Raw genomic sequence first — 19,259 nt, 5'->3', positions numbered from 1 at the left:
ACTTGGCCGAAGACACTAAAGAGCTAGGGTGTCCCAAAAAAAAACACTAGAGCTGCTCAAAGTTGAGTATGTCGAAATTTATGTTGCAAATAATTTTTTCTGCCAACACTGCCAGTGTACCGACGTCAGTCAGATTTCCATCAGAAGTAACCTTTGAAACACGTTGCAGATTCTTTCTACGCCCAGAATATGACTTAAAATTGTTTGCTTGATCCAGCTAAGTGTACAAACTCGTAACGACAGTAAGTAAGCTTCAATTAGACTGACATCCTCTGCTGAAGATGAAAATATTAATTGTAATCCTAATATTTTTCAAAAAAAAACTTTCACATTCACAACGGCTTCCTCGACAGAATGCGACTGAAATTCTTATCTACTGTCAGAATTCGCATGAAAAGTCCAGCCAAAATGAAGGAAATTAATCAAAATCTATTATCATCCACCTTCAAAGTAATTCTAGGAACTGAAACTAGCTGGGACGAAAGCGTAAGAAGCGAAGAAGTATTTGGAAACAATTATAATGTATTCCTGCACGACCGGAATTTGTCTAGCAGTCGGAAAAAGTCAGGCGGTGGAGTCCTCATTGCCATTAATGTAGACTTTACTTCTGAAGAAATAATATCCGACAAATATAAAGAATTTGAACACGTGTGGGCCAAAGCATTTATTGCTGGCGAAGAACATATCTTCTGTTCCGTGTACTTTCCACCGGAACATGCTCATAAACATTCATATAAATTATTTCTCGAAACTCTAGAGTCTATTATGTCTAACATGAAACCAGAAGTAAAACTGCATGTCTATGGCGACTTCAACCACCGTAATGCAGACTTTATTGTAGACATTGAAAATAAATCTATCTTACTCCCAGTCGTAGGCGAAAACGAAACACTGCTGTATCTCTTTGGCAAATCCTCAGAACTCGGTCTATATCGAATCAACAAAAACAAAATGCATATTTAAACCTATTATTCACAAACTGCACTGAAGACTTCTGTGTAGATGCATCATTGACTCCCATCAGGAAAACCGATTTCCGGTGTCAGAAAATGACCAAAAATCACCCAACACAGACATTTCTGTAATCGAGATGATGCACGTTGGCCAAAAATCGCTCCCAGACACTATTTTGAAATTCAAAGTGGCAACTTTCGGTTGCTGGAAAACAGCCAAAAATCGACAGTCCAGAACCGAGATGATGCCCAGGGACCAGAGATCAGTCCAGACGCTATTCAAAAATGCAAGATGGCGACGTCCGGTTACCGAAAATGATCATATACCTATGATAACCAGCGGCTGAAAATCGACTTCACAGACTATTTTGAAATTCAATATGGCGACTTCCGGTTTCTGGAAAACAACATATAATGATTGAACACCGCAATATGGGTATTTCTGGAATCGAAATGATGCCAAGAGACCTTTAATCATACAGACACCGTTTAGAAATCCAAGATGGTGACTTCCGGTTTTCAGAAATCTCCAAAAATCGACCCGTGACGCCATTTTTCAATCCGAAGTGGCAACTTGCGGTTGTGGGAAAAAGGCCGAGAATATTTATTTCGTAGTCTAAATGATGCCCGGAGGCCGGAGAACAAATCCAGACGCCTTTTTGCAAGTCAAGATGACGATATCCGGCTACTGGAAACTACCAAATACCCCCCAATATAGGTGTTGCACAGAAGCTGAAAATTTACTTCAGATGCTATTTTTAAATCTGAAATTGCAACGTTAGGATGCCAAAAATGATAATCACTGAATCGACATGATACCCAGAGATTGGAAATCAAATCCAGATGCCATTTATAAACCCAAGATGGTGATACCCGGTTTCCGCAATACCGAATATCGAATACCAGGCGCCAAATCCAAGATGGTGATTTTCGGTTTCTGGAAAACACTCAAAACGATGGGTGATAGTTATAGACATAAACACATCTATCATAACTATTGAATTCATCTTTTGTAATCGTTCTTGAGTGCAATAATTAAAGCCATGTTACAAACAGCTTTATGTAGTTCTACATTAAATTTGCGGTTGTGGCTTTGAACACAACATCACAAAATAAATATCCCATTAAAATTAAAATAAATTGGACTTTTACTGATACTATTGATTTAGCTGATTCTGAATACAATCGAATAAAGTTTTTTCAAAAGGTTTCTTTTCACGCTTTTTTACTACGATTCTCTACGTGGATTTTTGAATCATCGGTTTTTTTTGTTACAAGGTACGTATACCCCACGTTAAAAACGCTGACTTTGTAGGCACTAACATTTTTATTACTAGATTATCAGATGAGTTTCAAGTACAAATACGAATACAAATTATCTTATGATGATATACGATTAAATGATATAATGAGTACGAGGATGTACCGGACCGGAATACCACAAAACTGACTTCGAACAAGTCAAACGTAGACTACGCATAATAAATTGGCGTAGTATAATTTGTAAAGAAGGAAATGTCAACGAAGAAGTATCAAAATTTTATGAAATAATTGATCAAATTATATCAGAAAATGTACCACTAAAAAGAAGACGAACGAACACCAACAAATATCCAGTGTGGTTTAAACCACAATTGAAGAACCTAAAAAATAAAAAACAAAAAGCATACAAAATATACAAAAAAGACAACAATAGCGAAAATTTTCAAAATAACCAAGAAATTTGCTGTCAACTTGACGCAGCCATCAAGATTGCACATGAAGAACATAACCGGAAAATCGAACATCAAATCAAGTCTTGCCTTAAGAACTTCTTCAATTACGTAAAAGCCAAACTAAAAAGTAACAACTTTCCATCACGAATGCATCTTGACAGTAATGTAGGACATACTAGTAATTAAACATGTAGTATTTTTGCCACTTTTTTCAAAAAATATACACCACATTTGAAGAAACAGACCGCGACCGCGAATATTTCTCGTATTTTTTCTGAATATGCGAATTCAATCAAATATCTGAATTCGAAATTCAGAACGCACTTAAAAATTTAGACGCTACGAAAGGTCCTGAACCTGACAGAATAGCACCAATTTTTCTCAAAAACTTGGCAGAAGAACTATCTACACCTCTACTACATCTATTCAATATGTCTCTGAAGAATGGAATTTTTCCAGAACTCTGGAAAACCTCATATTTAGTGCCAATATTCAAATCTGGCGCTAAATCTGACATTCGTAATTATCGTTGAATTGCCATTATTTCATGCATTCCTAAATTATTTGAATCAATCTAATTAATAAAAACCAAATTCTGTTCGTGTGCCATCGATTACCTCGGGATTTTTTTGTTTTGTTAGTCGTGAGCTGCGCCGGGTTTACACGCAAAGAAAGTTCGGAAAATGGACTGTGCAACCCTCGAGGTTGCAATTGTGCTATACACGACACTCACCCTAAGAAGCATAAATAAAATGCAATGTTTTATATCACCCGCGAGCCGATATGGATCACCACGCGAAGGACGACAAGAAGAACTGGGTCAGTTGTACACATGCGATAAGACTGCATCGAAGCGATCGTACCGCCTTGTGTTATGTTGATGTTTACTTTTTGATCCACTGCGTACGTTCTTTCTCGGCTCGCGATTAACCAAAACAATAACGTTCAATGATTCCGGTACCAAGTTAGCAATTGCCAAATACAGAAATCGTTACAGCCGTTCCAGGCGTCTGCTTTAGTACTTCACTTATGTGTAATTAGTATTGATTCATAAAATGCAAACGTTGCATTCAACACCCTATATAAAGAGCTAAGATGATCCTGAATAAATCAGTCTTGAAGTGCATTCAGACTATGCTTGATTTCGCTGAGCTCCTTCGGGATACCTCAAACCGAAGTCCCTACTAAGTGCACTCTGGAGTAAAATCCAGATACTGCGCGAACTGGTCGAATGTCCACTTCCGTTTAGATCCTCCGACGGTTTACAAAATATTATATGGCGACCGTGTGTGCGTGCCTGCAATCACCGGATTTCAGAGGTCCGCGAGATTAAGGACGCGTGAAGTGCTTATAGACAAAAAGTGTATCGATGAAGATAAGTGTAAACAGTGAAGACAGGTACAATGAATATTAACGGTGATGAAATATTGCTGGTAAAGTCAAAGATACGTGTGCGCGAACAGAAAAGGAAGAATCAAAATTACAAGAAGTGTGAGGCGCGAATAGTTTTAGTTACGAGTGCAAACAAACCAAGAGAAGAAAAAAAAATAAAAGTAAACAATGCGTTAATAAGCAGCCTGTGCCGTTATGTCCCGTTGGATTGTTTTCGTGTTTAGTTGCATGAATCCTGTGCAAACTACAGACGGCGTGATACGTAAACAGTGGGGTTAAAAAAGAACAAAAATCCAAGTGAACCGTCAAATCGAGGCTCCAAGTAAACAATCAGTATAAATTTTATGGAACACGTGACGGTTTCAATGAAAAATGTGTTTGCCATGCTCGATATTACGAGTAATGCATTGAGAGTAAAAAATATTCACAAATTAGTGAATCTGTAAAACTATGGATTCACCATATGAAGAAGGTTGGGACGACGCGGACGCACCCGCATACGTCCCAAGTGTTGAAAACCGCAAAATTGTCAAAAAAACTCCGCCGCGAATGACGAAGGCACATAATAAGGCTTTCTACGCGCAGGAGCGCAAGCGATGGGAGCAGTTGCGTGAAAAGCAATCTCCCCAGTGAAGATAATGAACTATCCAAAACAAACAACTTTCAAAATATACATGAAATTGAAAAATATCATCTCGGTTTGAAAGGAAAGTTACTCTACTTTGGAGACGAACAATGAAAATCACTTTATGTGCCGAATGCCAGTTTTCTGGAAAAAAAACCCCCAGTATAAAAAGAATCTTGAACTGTGAACTCTCAAACTGCGAAAATAGGGCATCTACTTCGCCCATCAAGAGGTAAACAGTGAAAACAAAAAAAAAGTTAATGAAAAGTCAGCGATGAACAGCGACACATCAACAACCCCAGCTCCAGTGTGACACTGTATACTAAGAAGAAATAACGAGAAAAGTAAAAACAGCAACAACAAAAGAAGCAGAACAAAAGGCAGCAGTGCCAACGGAGGCAGCATCTACAACAGCAGCAGCAACAGCAGCACCAGAAAAACACAACAACACCCGACAGTTTAGGAGTTTGCAGCAATCCAGAGAAAAAATATCAATTTGATATAGTAAAGACAACGGCAACACCAGCAGCACTACCAGCTATGGAGTATGCAACAAAAGTGTTACTAAGTATAAAGGAGTATGAGTGAGTAACATAAATTTTATTGAAGAGAAGAACAATTTATATTTATATACAACTGCGTTAAAATTTTGTGGTTCTTACAATTTATCAGAAGCTGTGACCCAACCTTACACACAGAGTTTTTAAGTATAAGCCTAAATGAAATAGCTACACTAAATAACCAAACTTACGAAAATATTAGAAAACAATAAAGCTCGCTACAGAATAATTTATCATTATAACATCATTCGAGCAAAATTCGAACAAATCCACATAGGTTAAAAAAAAATTACTCAATAGTAACAATAAATATAACAGATATTAATCAAACATTAATAAAAAAATATTACTATTTATATTTGCAAGTTTTAGTATCACTTCAAATGTACGGCTCAACAAAACAGACAAGCCATATCATGTAACGCCTTTTCAAAATTTAAGATCGTAATAAACATTAAATATTGAAAACATACTTTCTTTTTCGATGTTAACTATATTAGAGGTATTAACTTACAGAAACCCTAAACAAAAAAACATTAGTTCATCACAAATAATTAAATGACACACTATTCTCTGTATGTCACACTATTCTCTGTACGACGTTACCCAACTTTTATTATATCATATACCTATCAGAACAAACAAAAAAAACAATATTTATCTACGAAAATAGAAACTATGATTACATATAACAAATTAAGTTTCAATGGCACATAACATTATACAAATACTTTAACAAAATACCTTTCAAATTTTGCATATATTACAAGAGTGATTCTACAATTTTTAATGTTCATACTTAGTAAGATTTTTACAACGACACATTACATATACTTTTCCTATACCATGATTTTGGTCACCTCTTACTTTAAAAAAAACTACTTCTATCTCACACATTAACAAAACACTTTAAACTTATAACACTCACAACTTTACAAAATATTTTTTACAATGACCCCTATTCAACTATATTACAGATTTTACTTTCATACGATATTCGAAATTTGACATACAAAATATGGCTTTTATACACAATATACGAAACACACTCTGTCACATATTCCGCGTACATTTTAAACCTTTTAGAATAATATTTTACTACAAAACGAAAATTAAAATATACAACCAGACTATTTGAACAAAAGTACAACAATTTCCACAACATAAAAAAAACCATTGATTAACTATAAACATCTTATAAAAATAACCGAAAAATCAAAAACTATCAACATGACTACTAAGCAAACCAACTCAATTTTTTTTACACTTCGAAACTAAGTTTATATTTTTTTCTTTTTTCATGCATCTTTTTTTTACTAAATTCGTGTTTTCGAGAGAACGTGTGACTGATCAACTCATGAACTCTTGGCAACAAAACAAGCTGACAATCTTGAGTCTGATCAACTTTGGATTTCAGCGAGATTTCAGAAATTATTTATTTTTTTTCATTAACGGATATCAACCTTTGAATTTGATTTTCCATTGGAATGGATGTCAAGCAGAGTCTTACTCATCTAACAAGTAAAGATTCACTGGATGGAAAGGCTTAAAATCTCCAGTGAAGTCTTTTTAAAAAAGAGGAACAGCATTAGTGCGGCCCTATTTGTGCTAAGCGAAAAGGCTTATAATCCTTAGCACAAGTATAGACTAAGAAGAATATTAAAATGCCTGGGTGTTTATATATAAAGGGAATGCAGGCCTGCACCCCGAAAAGGTTTAAATAATATATTTAAATATATATTCTTTGATGAGGAGGTTTACCCCAGATGCCTGGAACCCAAGATGGTTACCGGATGCCCGGGAGTAGCAAGTAGCTACATAGAAAGGTTCAGACTCTAGCGTCCAGAAACCATAATTATTATTATTTACCCGGATACCTGGCACAAATAAGTGAACCAGAAGGACGTCATAAGCATGCATAAATAAGTATACATAAAAAGAAGTATACATAAATAGGTATACATAAAAAAGCATACAAAAATAGGTATGCTTAAACAGGCATACATAAGTGAGCATGCACAAATAGTCATCATAGTCATCATAGGTTAAAGTCAATCATAGGTTAAATAATATCATAGGTTAAAAAATAATCAATAGTCATCATAGGTTAAAGTGGAAGTCCGACAAAAGTCTGCTCTTTCAGAAATTAAAAGAAATTAATGAACAAAAATAGCTAAGTCTGCAGACGATTAATAGTTCAAAATTCCAAATAAACCAAGTTAAAAAAATAAACAATATAAAATAAAATAAACATTAACATAAAAAAATAAATAAAATAAACATAAACAACAGTTATAATAAAAATACAAAAGCATAAGAAACGATACTCTATCGTCGTAGTAATATATGAAATGACACATAATCGTCATGAAACAAAATTTATAAGATTTTTTTTTTCTCCCCACACACAAAAAACAATTCCTTTTTATTATTACAAAATTATTCCTTAAGATTTTCATCCCAAGACCATAACAATTTATATATATATATAAAAAAATATATTTTTTTTAACTTGAAGGTAGATTTATTAAGAAAATATTTACAAATTTCTTTTGAATAAATAAAATCACATATAAGTCCAAACAAAAGTAAAATTAGAAACTTTAATCCAACAAAAATGTATTTTATGAGCAAGTATTATCTCATTTCTAGCTCCTACAATATAACATTAGGTCGAAATGAATGTTTAACTTTTAATAAGAACTAAATAAAAAAAACAACAACAATTCCAAATTATTACTAAATTTCCAAAACCTAGTATTAACTACATAGAACAAGTAAACCTAATTATCAAACCAAAAATGTAAGTACATATAAACAACATTTTTTTTACAAAACAATACATTTCAAAGTACACAAATTTAACCGTTTTCAGTAAAATTACCACACAGCCATTTACTGCAATATACATTTACATAAATAGAAAAAAAAGAAACCTAATATGACAAACTTCAAAATTATCACAAAGACCTTATCACCTACATTTGATTGGAGCATTAGAGAGGAATCAAAGATGTTTTAACGAGTTACGACATCTGGAATCTGTCTCTGCTGGACACCGGACGGGTTGAGATGATAAGACAAATTACCTCAACAATACACTACTACACTACTACAGACTACACATACCACTCATACATTCGAACATGTTTTTCTAATCTATTCTTTTAAACTCAGAAAATTTTTGAAATATACATAGTTGACATCAGTTAGGTTCAAATTTAGCACACTAGAACAAAGCATGTAACATTGATAATAAAAACAAAAATCATTTTCCAACATATAATAACAACATTAGATAAAGTATTAAAATATTATTACGTTGCGAAGATAGAAATTTCACCCACAGTCGGTTGGTTCTTCGGGGGAGATCACAGGTGTCTAAATGAACATCTGAAGTCTTTCACCGGCGAACGTCAGGTAGACTGGGATAATAGGCTAAAATACTTAATAGTACTCCACATTCTGATCTTAGTTATACACCTTTTCAATAAATTTTAAACAAAGAAAAATCAAACCGTCCACAAGATGTACTTTGAAACATCAACAATTTTGAAGATTATAGAACTAAATTACAATACAAATTACAAATTACAAACCACATGAAATAGCAGAAAAAAAAACTCTTAGAATATTAAATTTCAAGAATACAGCAATTTCATCATAATTTTAATCAAAATTAACGATTTTGTAAATTGAGAACAGAAAAAATTAGATTCATATTACATAAGGCTCTCTATCAAGTTATGTCAATATCAGAACTAATTTCCGAATTTTAGGAAAAACTGCAGTAGTTTAAAAAATAAAATATTAAGAGCGTAAGAAATAAAAGAAGTGTTAGCGTAGTAAAAATAGTGTTAACGATGCACCGAGCCTAGATAATAATAATCAAAAAAAATGTAAGGATGAAGAAGGTGAAAGTTTCCAGCTTTATGCTTAATGCTTAGGAATACGAAATTCGATTAAATCTAGCTGTAAACAAAATTTCAAAAACAAACAAAACAAAAATATTTACAATAGAAGAAGAATAAATTATCTTTGTAATTCAAAATTCAAAAATTGTAAAGACCTCTGGGACAGGCATTTTAATGAATAATTTCGTTACATTTAAATTTCACTACATCATTTAATAAAAGGGGGGAGGTGTGCTATACACGACACTCACCCTAAGAAGCATAAATAAAATGCAATGTTTTATATCACCCGCGAGCCGATATGGATCACCACGCGAAGGACGACAAGAAGAACTGGGTCAGTTGTACACATGCGATAAGACTGCGTCGAAGCGATCGTACCGCCTTGTGTTATGTTGATGTTTACTTTTTGATCCACTGCGTACGTTCTTTCTCGGCTCGCGATTAACCAAAACAATAACGTTCAATGATTCCGGTACCAAGTTAGCAATTGCCAAAATACAGAAATCGTTACAGCCGTCCCAGGCGTCTGCTTTAGTACTTCACTTATGTGTAATTGGTATTGATTCATAAAATGCAAACGTTGCATTTAACACCCTATATAAAGAGCTAAGATGATCCTGAATAAATCAGTCTTGAAGTGCATTCAGACTATGCTTAATTTCGCTGAGCTCCTTCGGGATACCTCAAACCGAAGTCCCTACTAAGTGCACTCTGGAGTAAAATCCAGATACTGTGTGAACTGGTCGAATGTCCACTTACGTTTAGATCCTCCGACGGTTTACAAAATATTATACAATTAACCTAAATTTGTGCAATAAACGCCGAACGTGTAAAGATATGTTGTTTGTCGGTTGGTAGGAGTTGTTTTTGTTTTGATTTTTGTTGTTGTGGCAAGCAACATACTAGAGATGGTCGGATACGGGTATTTTTACCCGAAACCCGTACCCGACGGGTTCGGGTCGGGTTTCGGGTAACGCCAGAAAATATTTTACGGGTTCGGGTCGGGTACGGGTAATTTGAAAACCAAGGCTTCGGGTTCGGGTCGGGTACGGGTTTAAAAAATTCTCAATTGGTCGGGTACGGGTCGGGTACGGGTAATTCGATTTTCGTGCATTATGAGAATTTAATTTTTAACATATCAAACCTAGGTATTTTCTTAGTGTCGATAATCGGAAAGATCGGAGAAGAAATTGCCCATTCTCACTCAGCGAGAGATCGGCCAATACCTATTCTGACAGTTGTCGGCAGTCTTTGCACCAAGGGAATGACATCGTGTAATCTTTTTCTAATGTGAAAGTGAATAGTTCTTGCTGCAACCGTTTTGAGTTAATTGGGATTTTTGCCGGGCTTTTTTCATATCTGTCAGGGAAACCGCGGAGCATTGTACAGTAAGGCAAATTAATACAAAGGATGGCTAAGCAAAAAAAGTGTGGATAAATGCGACAAAAATATGGTATTGACTTAATTTTGGGGTGCTGAACACCAATCTCCATTCCATTTTTTATTTGAAGCCGCCCGTGACCTAATTTTTATTGATTTTGGCATTTTTCCCCTTTTTTATTAAATAGAATTTAATCTTCAACCACAAGCAACGCCACAGGGCGTCCTTCTTACTGAAACAAATTACATAGCTTTGGCACAACCCCTCAAATCAACCAAATTTTGCGAAAAAAAGGTTTTTTTAAATAAAAAAACAATATAGGTAATACACACTAACTACAAATCAACTTTTTCTTCGACGCCAAAAAAATCCAAGCTATCATTGAAGCTGCGGAGCGTTTTAAAGTGATGATTTTTTTTTAAAACATATATCAAAAAACGTCAGTATGCCAAACTTCGAAAAGTCATAAAAAAATCAGATCTCATGATATTGCACCCAAACTTTGGATTCAAGCCCTTGCATGTTATAGCAACAATGGGAAAATATTATGAAACAGCTGACGTAAAAAAAAATTTTCAGGCGGGTGGCCACCGATTCCCCACTGTGCATTGAGATGTTTGGTACGAAGCAAATATGTATATGAGATATGACAGCGATAGCATAGTCTTGGTTTGCACTGTGAACAGGAATGCCGCATGTACAGAAATATTTGTGTTGTACCGATTTTTAGATTGAATCGATGACATCGAATCTGTACTCAAAAATTAAAGGTTTTCGGCAAATGCAAATGCAAATTTCTCAAGTTATAAACAATATTAACTTTGACCTTATTATAATATTTAGATTTCAGTTTGCTGTGATGTTCACATAAAACTCGTCGTTTTTTTTAACTCTACCAGACATGCACTTTTAATAGTGGACCCCTTCCGTATAGTGGACCATCCGCCTGGAACTCTGGGTTCATTAACATTCGTTCACATTCACACTCGGTTCTTGTCTAACTTCGGCCATCATCTCGAGAGACCACATATGAAAATCAGTGCGTATAACGTGCGAGGTACCCAGGTATTTTTCCAGGACGGGTCGGGTACGGATCGGGTTCAAGCAATTTCGGCTTTTTTTTTCATTCGGGTACGGGTCGTGTACGGGTTGTTGGAATAGATATTTTTCGGGTTCGGGTCGGGTACGGGTATTTTGAACAAACCAGACATCGGGTTCGGGTCGGGTACGGGTTTGAAAATTTTCGATTAGACGTTTTTGCTCCCGTGGCAGAAAAAAAGGAAAAGCATAACCGGCATAGGTGATGGCTGGCAAATGTCAAGCGGTTTGTTTTCTACGGCGGGGAGATCGCTCTGGGGATAGCTCCAAACGACTGAAACACAAACGGCCGAATCTCAAACGGCCGAATTTCAAACGGCCGAATTATTTCAATACTAACGAAAGGCCGAAATTTCGATCGGCCGAATCACGAAAGGCCGAATTTCATTTAAATTTGTCATTTTTTATGTTACAGCTATTTCATACTGCATACTTTTAAAGCAACATCAAAAAATGAAAAAAAACGTTGAAAACTTGCCTTAAATGTGTAAAATAACTAGTTTTGCATTGAACATTCTGTTTGCAAAAGATATCAATGTGGCTCTGCCGCATAATCGAGGGCAAGGAACCAAGGCGGCCCTAAGCCGCCGCGGTGTCCGATGACCGAGTCGGCCGCCGACCCGCCGTCGGAAGCGGCGGCCTCTCGCATGCAAACAACTGATCTACTGGATTGCCCGGATTACTGAAGCATAGGGCAATCCCCTAGTTTACGTCCGAACGAGCGGTAGCGAGTAAGGACAGCGTGCGCCCCGGACAATCGAGTTGGCCGAAGGCTACGAGTGTGTTGCATTAAATTTTTAACAAAATCAATTTTCTATCTATCAAATTCTATGAAACAATTAGAGAACGGAAACAATGAACAAGGAAACAAAATAAATATTTTTGAAACCATCTCTTTTGTATAAATTCTCAGAATTTTTCGCATGGGTGGTAATACTTTATCGAATCAAATAGCCAAAATTGTCCTCAAGCATTACGTATTTTATGGACGTTTTCTCACAACATTTCAGCTCTAGATAAGTCATATTTAAAATAAGATAAAAATTTCCTGCTATAAATAATCGAACCTAAAATGGTACATAATCGAGTCCATATATAATCGAGTCTATATATAATCGATTCTGACCTATAAATAAGTAGAGTGACGTTTCGATTATACCAAGATCAATTTCTTATATATTACATGTTATTTTTGTGTGTATGTGTTAATATAAGTTCATATGTGTTGGAATGTAAAATTTTGAATGTTTGGTTTGGTTGTACTGTTGGCTACCAAAAATTTGTTACTTAGAGTGAAAAAGAATTTCACCCGAAATTATAGAAATCCTGTAAATCTATTTTAACAAATAATAAATTCGAATGAAAGAGGCTGGGTTTCACCGCTAGGTGCATAATTTCGGGTTTCATTTGAATCAACATTAATTATCGATGATTTTTCGGCCTTTCGAATGATTCGGCCTTTTGTGGTTCGGCCGTTTGATGGATTCGGCCGTTTGTTATTTCGGCCGTTTGAAATTCGGCCGTTTGTGATTCGGCCGTTCGTGTTTCGGCCGTTTGTAGGTAAACCTCGCTCTGAACCGCCGAAAAGGAGAGACGCGTGTTTTTGATTGGAAAAGTTTTTTGACCGGGAAAACGTAAACGTGAACCATCGCGAATTTGAGTGCCGTATTCGGAACCCAGAGTGGCGACTCAATTTCCAAAAATAAATCAGGGAATATTTTCCGTGATGTTCCTATTTCTTTTCCCTGACTATTCAAGTTTATTTTAAACTGATTTAAGTTACGACTATCATAGGTTTTTCCACCTAAATCTACTAACAAGGATCAGACTTGAACTGATTCCTGCTAAAATTCCCACCAGTAATTGAAACAGTTTAGCTTCGCCTTTGAATACTTGAACAAAAATATTTTTTGTTCAGAAATACGTCCAGTTTAATAAAATTGAAAATAAAAATTTCACTGGACGACAAAAGTGAAAAAAAGTTGTCCTTAAGCTCAAATAAGTACCCTAGAAATATTATAGCTTTTTAACCTGTTCATTTTGGTGACCGTGGTAAATGCAGAAGTGCTTTAAAAGTGCTCACCGTGTTCGTCGTTTTCCGTTTTACGGGAATTTTTTATTGATGTTTCTGAAGACTTGAGGCATTTCCGAAACTTCTAGGGGTACCAAAATTCACAGGAACAGTGTTAACAATTAACTATTTCGAGACACACCTGCTTTGACAAGAAAATCAATCAGATTTGGAATTCTGGTTGGATCAGTTGAATAATTGTTTTAAAATCTTGACTGAAAAAAGTAGAAAATTAACAATTAACAATTTCGCAATCAAACCTCTATGCTAAACACTGTCGAATGCTTTTTCTATGTGAAAAAGAGCAGCTCCATTTGAATAACCTTCAGATTCATTAGCTCGTATCATCATAAATTGATTGGTCGACAACTTGAAACCTCAGCTGGTTTATTATCCGGTTCTAAAATTTGAGTATTTTTGGCATTTTTCCATAATTTGGCAAAATGATCATTTTAAAACAGTTTCTGAGAATTTCTCAAGAACTTTAACTGCTTTAATACTTTTGAAAATTTTAATGATAGATTCAATCTCGTTTAAGTTAGTTTCAATTAATTTTGCTAGTAAAAATTCCGGGATAGAAATTTGATAAAATTAACGTGTGACTTCGTCTTTAATTGGACTCACTATATTTCGAGTTATGAACACACTCAAACTATTGAGCAAGTCTTTGAGTCTTCTGTAATTGGTTGCAAAAAAGTAATCACCATATTTGATTACTGGAATATGACAATAGCGATAGTAAAGCTTGCTCAGGCGATGTTAGACGGTGCGTCAATAGTTCGGAAGCAATTGCAAGAAAACGAAGAAAAAAATCTCGTCTAACCACTGGTTTTTACAAAAAAGCCTTGTAAAATGCGCGCACTACTTAATGACTTGTTAATAAATCCAATTCAGAACTAACTCCGTAAAAAAATCCCAAGACTCTAAAATTTTCCCTGATGACTTCCTAAATTCCCTGATTTCTCTGATCGAAAATATAAATCTCTGATATTCCCTGATTCTCCCGGTTTTTCCCGGTAGTCGCCAACCTGGAACCGAGCTGGAAGAATAACCCAGCGTCGCCGGGAGTGAAACCGTGTGTGTGTGTGCTAAAGAGTGCTGGATCGCCGCCCAGAGGGAAAAAGCTGTGCTTCCCCGGGATCACAAACCCGCCATTACGAGGTGTCGGCGAGGAGGACGGAAGATTAGCGTTAGGTTTACTGTTTTATTATTTATTGTATTTTTTGTTATTTATTTGTTTCAATTAAATTTTATTTCCACCCAATCTAACCGCTTTTTGGAAAAAGTACCCCCGTGCTACACCGCCCGCCGGGTAAATCGGCCCAGCGAAAGCTGGGTGGTAAGCGAGATCTTACAACAGGAAAAGTTGAAAATAATGGAAAATTCAATTTCTCATACATTTCAAAGGAGAGCTTTTTCATTCTATTCCAAGGTTACCGTGCTGGATCGAAATCCGTACACCTAAGCACATGGTAATCTTCGACGGTCAATATAAAATCAAGAAATCACATATTGCTTTAAACTGACATGTTTAGTTATAGGTCTACTCATATTTTATCACTATTTTCCAGCAAAATGATTAAAATCTCTCCGAAACTCAAAAAAAACTTGTTCAAATAGAACATGTTTTGAATCGAAATCCGTACACAGTTTTTTGTCTGAATCAAAACCCGTACACTTTTGAATCGAAATCCGCCCACACGCGATATAAACTGGATCAAAGTCCATACAACAATAAATCAAACTCCGTATAGATGAAGAAGTACAAAAATGAGCATCTTTTAATTAGAATTTATCTTTACATTACCGAATAAGTATATTTTGAGGATCAACTGGCTCCTAAAGTTTCACACGGTTTTCTAATATTTGATATCAGCTGAAATAGTGCAATTTTCGTAGCGTTTCGTAGTAACCGGAACGCCGGAACTTCTTGAAGCTTCCCGGTACGACTTTCCCTTGCGCACCTCAGTCACAGCTCGTTTAAAATTGTTTGCCGTATATTTATACTTGTTTTCTTCCATTATATGCTGAAAACAAGAAGAAAGTTCAACAATATATGCATGATACACACGCTGTGCGGTTTTCGATTCAAGCAAATAACAAGAATCAAAATCCGTACGGCACAGTATTTGTTGAATAAATACAACTTACACTATTTATTAGACAATATACAGCTCGAAAATGACAAAGACAAAAAATTTTAAAAAGATTCACAGAGTAAAACACTTATATCCCACTTGAAAATCGTTTTTATCTGGAGAACGTTTCCTTAGTAAATTCTTTAACGATATAACGAAATGACAACTGAAACCGATACACGATTGATTTTTCATTTTTAATATTTTTATTTCATGGCCTACTGGCGCATAGTTTAATTTAACAGAAGGCCAACAACTCAACGGATATGTACATGTAACTATCATATCATAATGCTTAAAACTGAAGAAAAACATCAAGGTGTACGGATTTCGATACTGTACGGGTTTCGATCCAGCACGGTACCTTTGATCGTTTGTATGAATCAATTTCACAATTCTGTACAAACGTCACCATCCGTGCTATGTACCGAATGTTCATGAAACACATCATGATGCAAGTTATTCATGCTCTTTAAAACTGGCCATACGTTTTAAACGGGGTTGATTGCAAATCCAAATGTGAACAGGACTTCGTTTCTTGCAAATTTCAGAACTATTGAATACTTCGTACGGTATGTTTGATCAAAATTAAGTTATCTTAGAATTCAATAATAAAGATGTATGTAGATGACGAATGACAAACTTTTTTGGATCATCGCCAGCTGCTTCAAACATTGTAAAATCGTGAAACCATATCTAAATATCTCCGATTGAATCCGTAGCATGATTTAGTAGCATGGCCCATTTTCAATGTAACAAAACGTTCCAAACCCATGACTTCCATAATTTCTAACAATTAAACTGGTTTTTCATAGACCAAGTAAATATAAAAATCTCCTTACAAATTTAAAAATTGCTCAATCAATCGTCGAAACTAAATCGCACTAAACGTTCTGTGGTGTATTTTACGTAAATAACATGCTATCAATTTTACTCTCTGATATAATTCCAACGTTTTAAGAACTATTGAACCGATCTACATGAGAAATGTAAACACGGACCGCGAAATTTCATGCGTTTCGTTTTTTACAACAGGCTGTGTTCTTCAATGAAAATAAAATAATAAAATTTAATGAACTATGACACCCACTGATATATATATATCATATATATATATATATATATATATATATATATATATATATATATATATATATATATATATATATATATATATATATATATATATATATATATATATATATATATATATATATATATGTATATATATATATATATATATATATATATATATATATATATATATATATATATATATATATATATATATATATATATATATATATACATATATATATATATATATATATATATATATATATATATATATATATATATATATATATATATATATATATATATATATATATATTATATATATATATATATATGGCGTGCGACGCCACCATGCCTAGGACCCGCCAACCTAGGAATGGTAAGTCACCGGTATACTGGTGGACCGACGCGATAGCGGACCTCCGTAGCGCGTGCCTCCGTGCAAGACGGATGTTGCAACGTGCACGTACCGATGCACAGAGGGTAGAGCGCCGTGTAGTATTCGGATCTGCAAGATCGGCGCTTAAAAGTGCGATAAAGGCGAGCAAAAGGGCCTGCTTCGATAGGCTATGCGCGAGTGCCAATACGAATCCGTGGGGCAACGCCTACAGAGTCGTAATGGCGAAGACCAAAGGCGTGTTGGCGCCTGCAGAGCGATCACCAGCGATGCTGGAGCGTATCATCGAGGGACTCTTTCCACGACACGAGCCAAATCCTTGGCCTCCGGTTGCTGAGTCTCACGTCCGACGTTCCAGTATCTCAGACACAGACCAGGGATGGTCGGCCAACCTGCCGGGCATCCAATCCGTGAGAGACGGCAGCCGTGCAGAGGTTGTGGAGGAGGTAAGGGTTACGAATGAGGAACTCATCGTGATCGCCAACTCCCTAAAGGTGAGCAAGGCACCGGGACCGGATGGAATCCCGAACTTGGCCATCAGGACGGCCATGAAAGTGGCCCCCGATCTATTTCGAGCAGTCATGCAGAAGTGCCTGGATGACTGCCTCTTTCCGGACAGGTGGAAGCGACAGAGATTGGTGCTGTTGCCGAAGGCTGGGAAACCGCCAGGGGACCCATCGGCATACAGACCTATCTGTCTGCTGGACACTACGGGCAAGGTGCTTGAGAGGATTATCCTCAACAGACAAGTACACAGAGGGTGTAAACGGTCTGGCAAGTAACCAGTTCGGCTTCCGGAAAGGTAGATCCACGCTGGATGCTATTCTCTCTGTCACCAAGACGGCAGAGGTAGCACTCCAGCGTAAGAGTTGGGGCATTCGCTATTGCGCAATCGTCACGCTTGACGTGAAGAATGCATTCAATAGCGCCAGTTGGGACTCCATAGCGCTCGCACTTAGGAGCATCCACGTACCGGTGTCGTTGTACAAGATTTTGGAAAATTATTTCCAGAATCGGGTACTAGTTTACAACACGGAGGAGGGTCAGAAGTGCGTCCCAATCACCGCAGGGGTACCGCAAGGTTCCATCCTGGGCCCGGTGTTGTGGAATGTCATGTATGACGGGGTGTTGAAACTAAAGTTCCCTGTAGGGGTTGTGATCGTCGGTTTCGCAGACGACATCACGCTAGAGATCTACGGCGAGTCGATCGAAGAGGTCGAGTTGACGGCCGCGCACTGCATACGCAAGGTCGAAGACTGGATGCACTCTAGGAAACTGGAGTTAGCGCACCATAAAACGGAGGTTACGGTTGTGAACAACCGCAAATTAGAGCAACAGGCGGTGGTCAGAGTCGGTGACTGCACCATTACCTCAAGGCGTTCCTTGAAGCTCTTGGGGGTTATGGTTGACGATAAGCTCACATTTAAGAGTCACGTCGACTATGCCTGTAAGAGGGCTTCAACGGCCGCTGCAGGACTATCTCGAATGATGTCCAACAGCTCAGCGGTATATGGCAGCAAGCGTAAACTTCTTGCCAGCGTGGTTTCGTCCATACTTAGGTATGGTGGGCCAGCGTGGTCCAAAGCGTTAGGTACCAACAGTCATCGTCGAAAACTGGAAAGTACCTACAGGCTCATGTGCCTGAGGGTTGTGAGCGCGTACCGTACAGTGTCATACGACGCAATCTGCGTTCTGTCCGGCATGATGCCTATCAGCATAGCCATTAAGGAGGACGTAGAATGCTTCGATCAACGTGACACAAGGGGTATACGAGGCACCAGAAGGTCATTCTCGATTCAGATGGCAGCAGGAATGGTCCAATTCCGTAAAGGGTAGATGGACGCATCGACTTATTCCGGACGTATCCGGATGGGTCGGGAGGCGCCATGGAGAAGTTAACTTCCACTTGACACAGATTCTGTCAGGTCATGGTTG

The 19,259-nt window shown here is 36.7% G+C and overlaps 1 protein-coding gene across 3 annotated transcripts in view; it reads left to right on the top strand.

Moving 5' to 3' along the window:
* LOC129733021 (protein-L-histidine N-pros-methyltransferase) overlaps positions 1 to 19,259 on the top strand; it is a 95,400-nt gene that overhangs the window by 28,061 nt on the left and 48,080 nt on the right. Inside the window, exons 4-5 of one of the 3 annotated variants that reach the window (XM_055694564.1) lie at positions 2,161 to 2,231; positions 2,291 to 4,103. The exons of 1 other annotated variant lie outside the window; for it this stretch is intronic. In XM_055694564.1, the coding sequence (XP_055550539.1) occupies positions 2,161 to 2,231; positions 2,291 to 2,403 (184 nt within the window). In that variant the 3' untranslated portion in view covers positions 2,404 to 4,103. Of the gene's footprint in view, positions 1 to 2,160; positions 2,232 to 2,290; positions 4,104 to 19,259 lie in introns of those variants that run through there. One more of the 3 variants, XM_055694565.1, reaches the window with a different exon arrangement.

The sequence above is a fragment of the Wyeomyia smithii genome, chromosome 3 (assembly GCF_029784165.1).
Source record: "Wyeomyia smithii strain HCP4-BCI-WySm-NY-G18 chromosome 3, ASM2978416v1, whole genome shotgun sequence".
Lineage (NCBI taxonomy): Eukaryota > Metazoa > Arthropoda > Insecta > Diptera > Culicidae > Wyeomyia > Wyeomyia smithii.
This window is presented reverse-complemented; position numbering and strand designations above follow the sequence as displayed.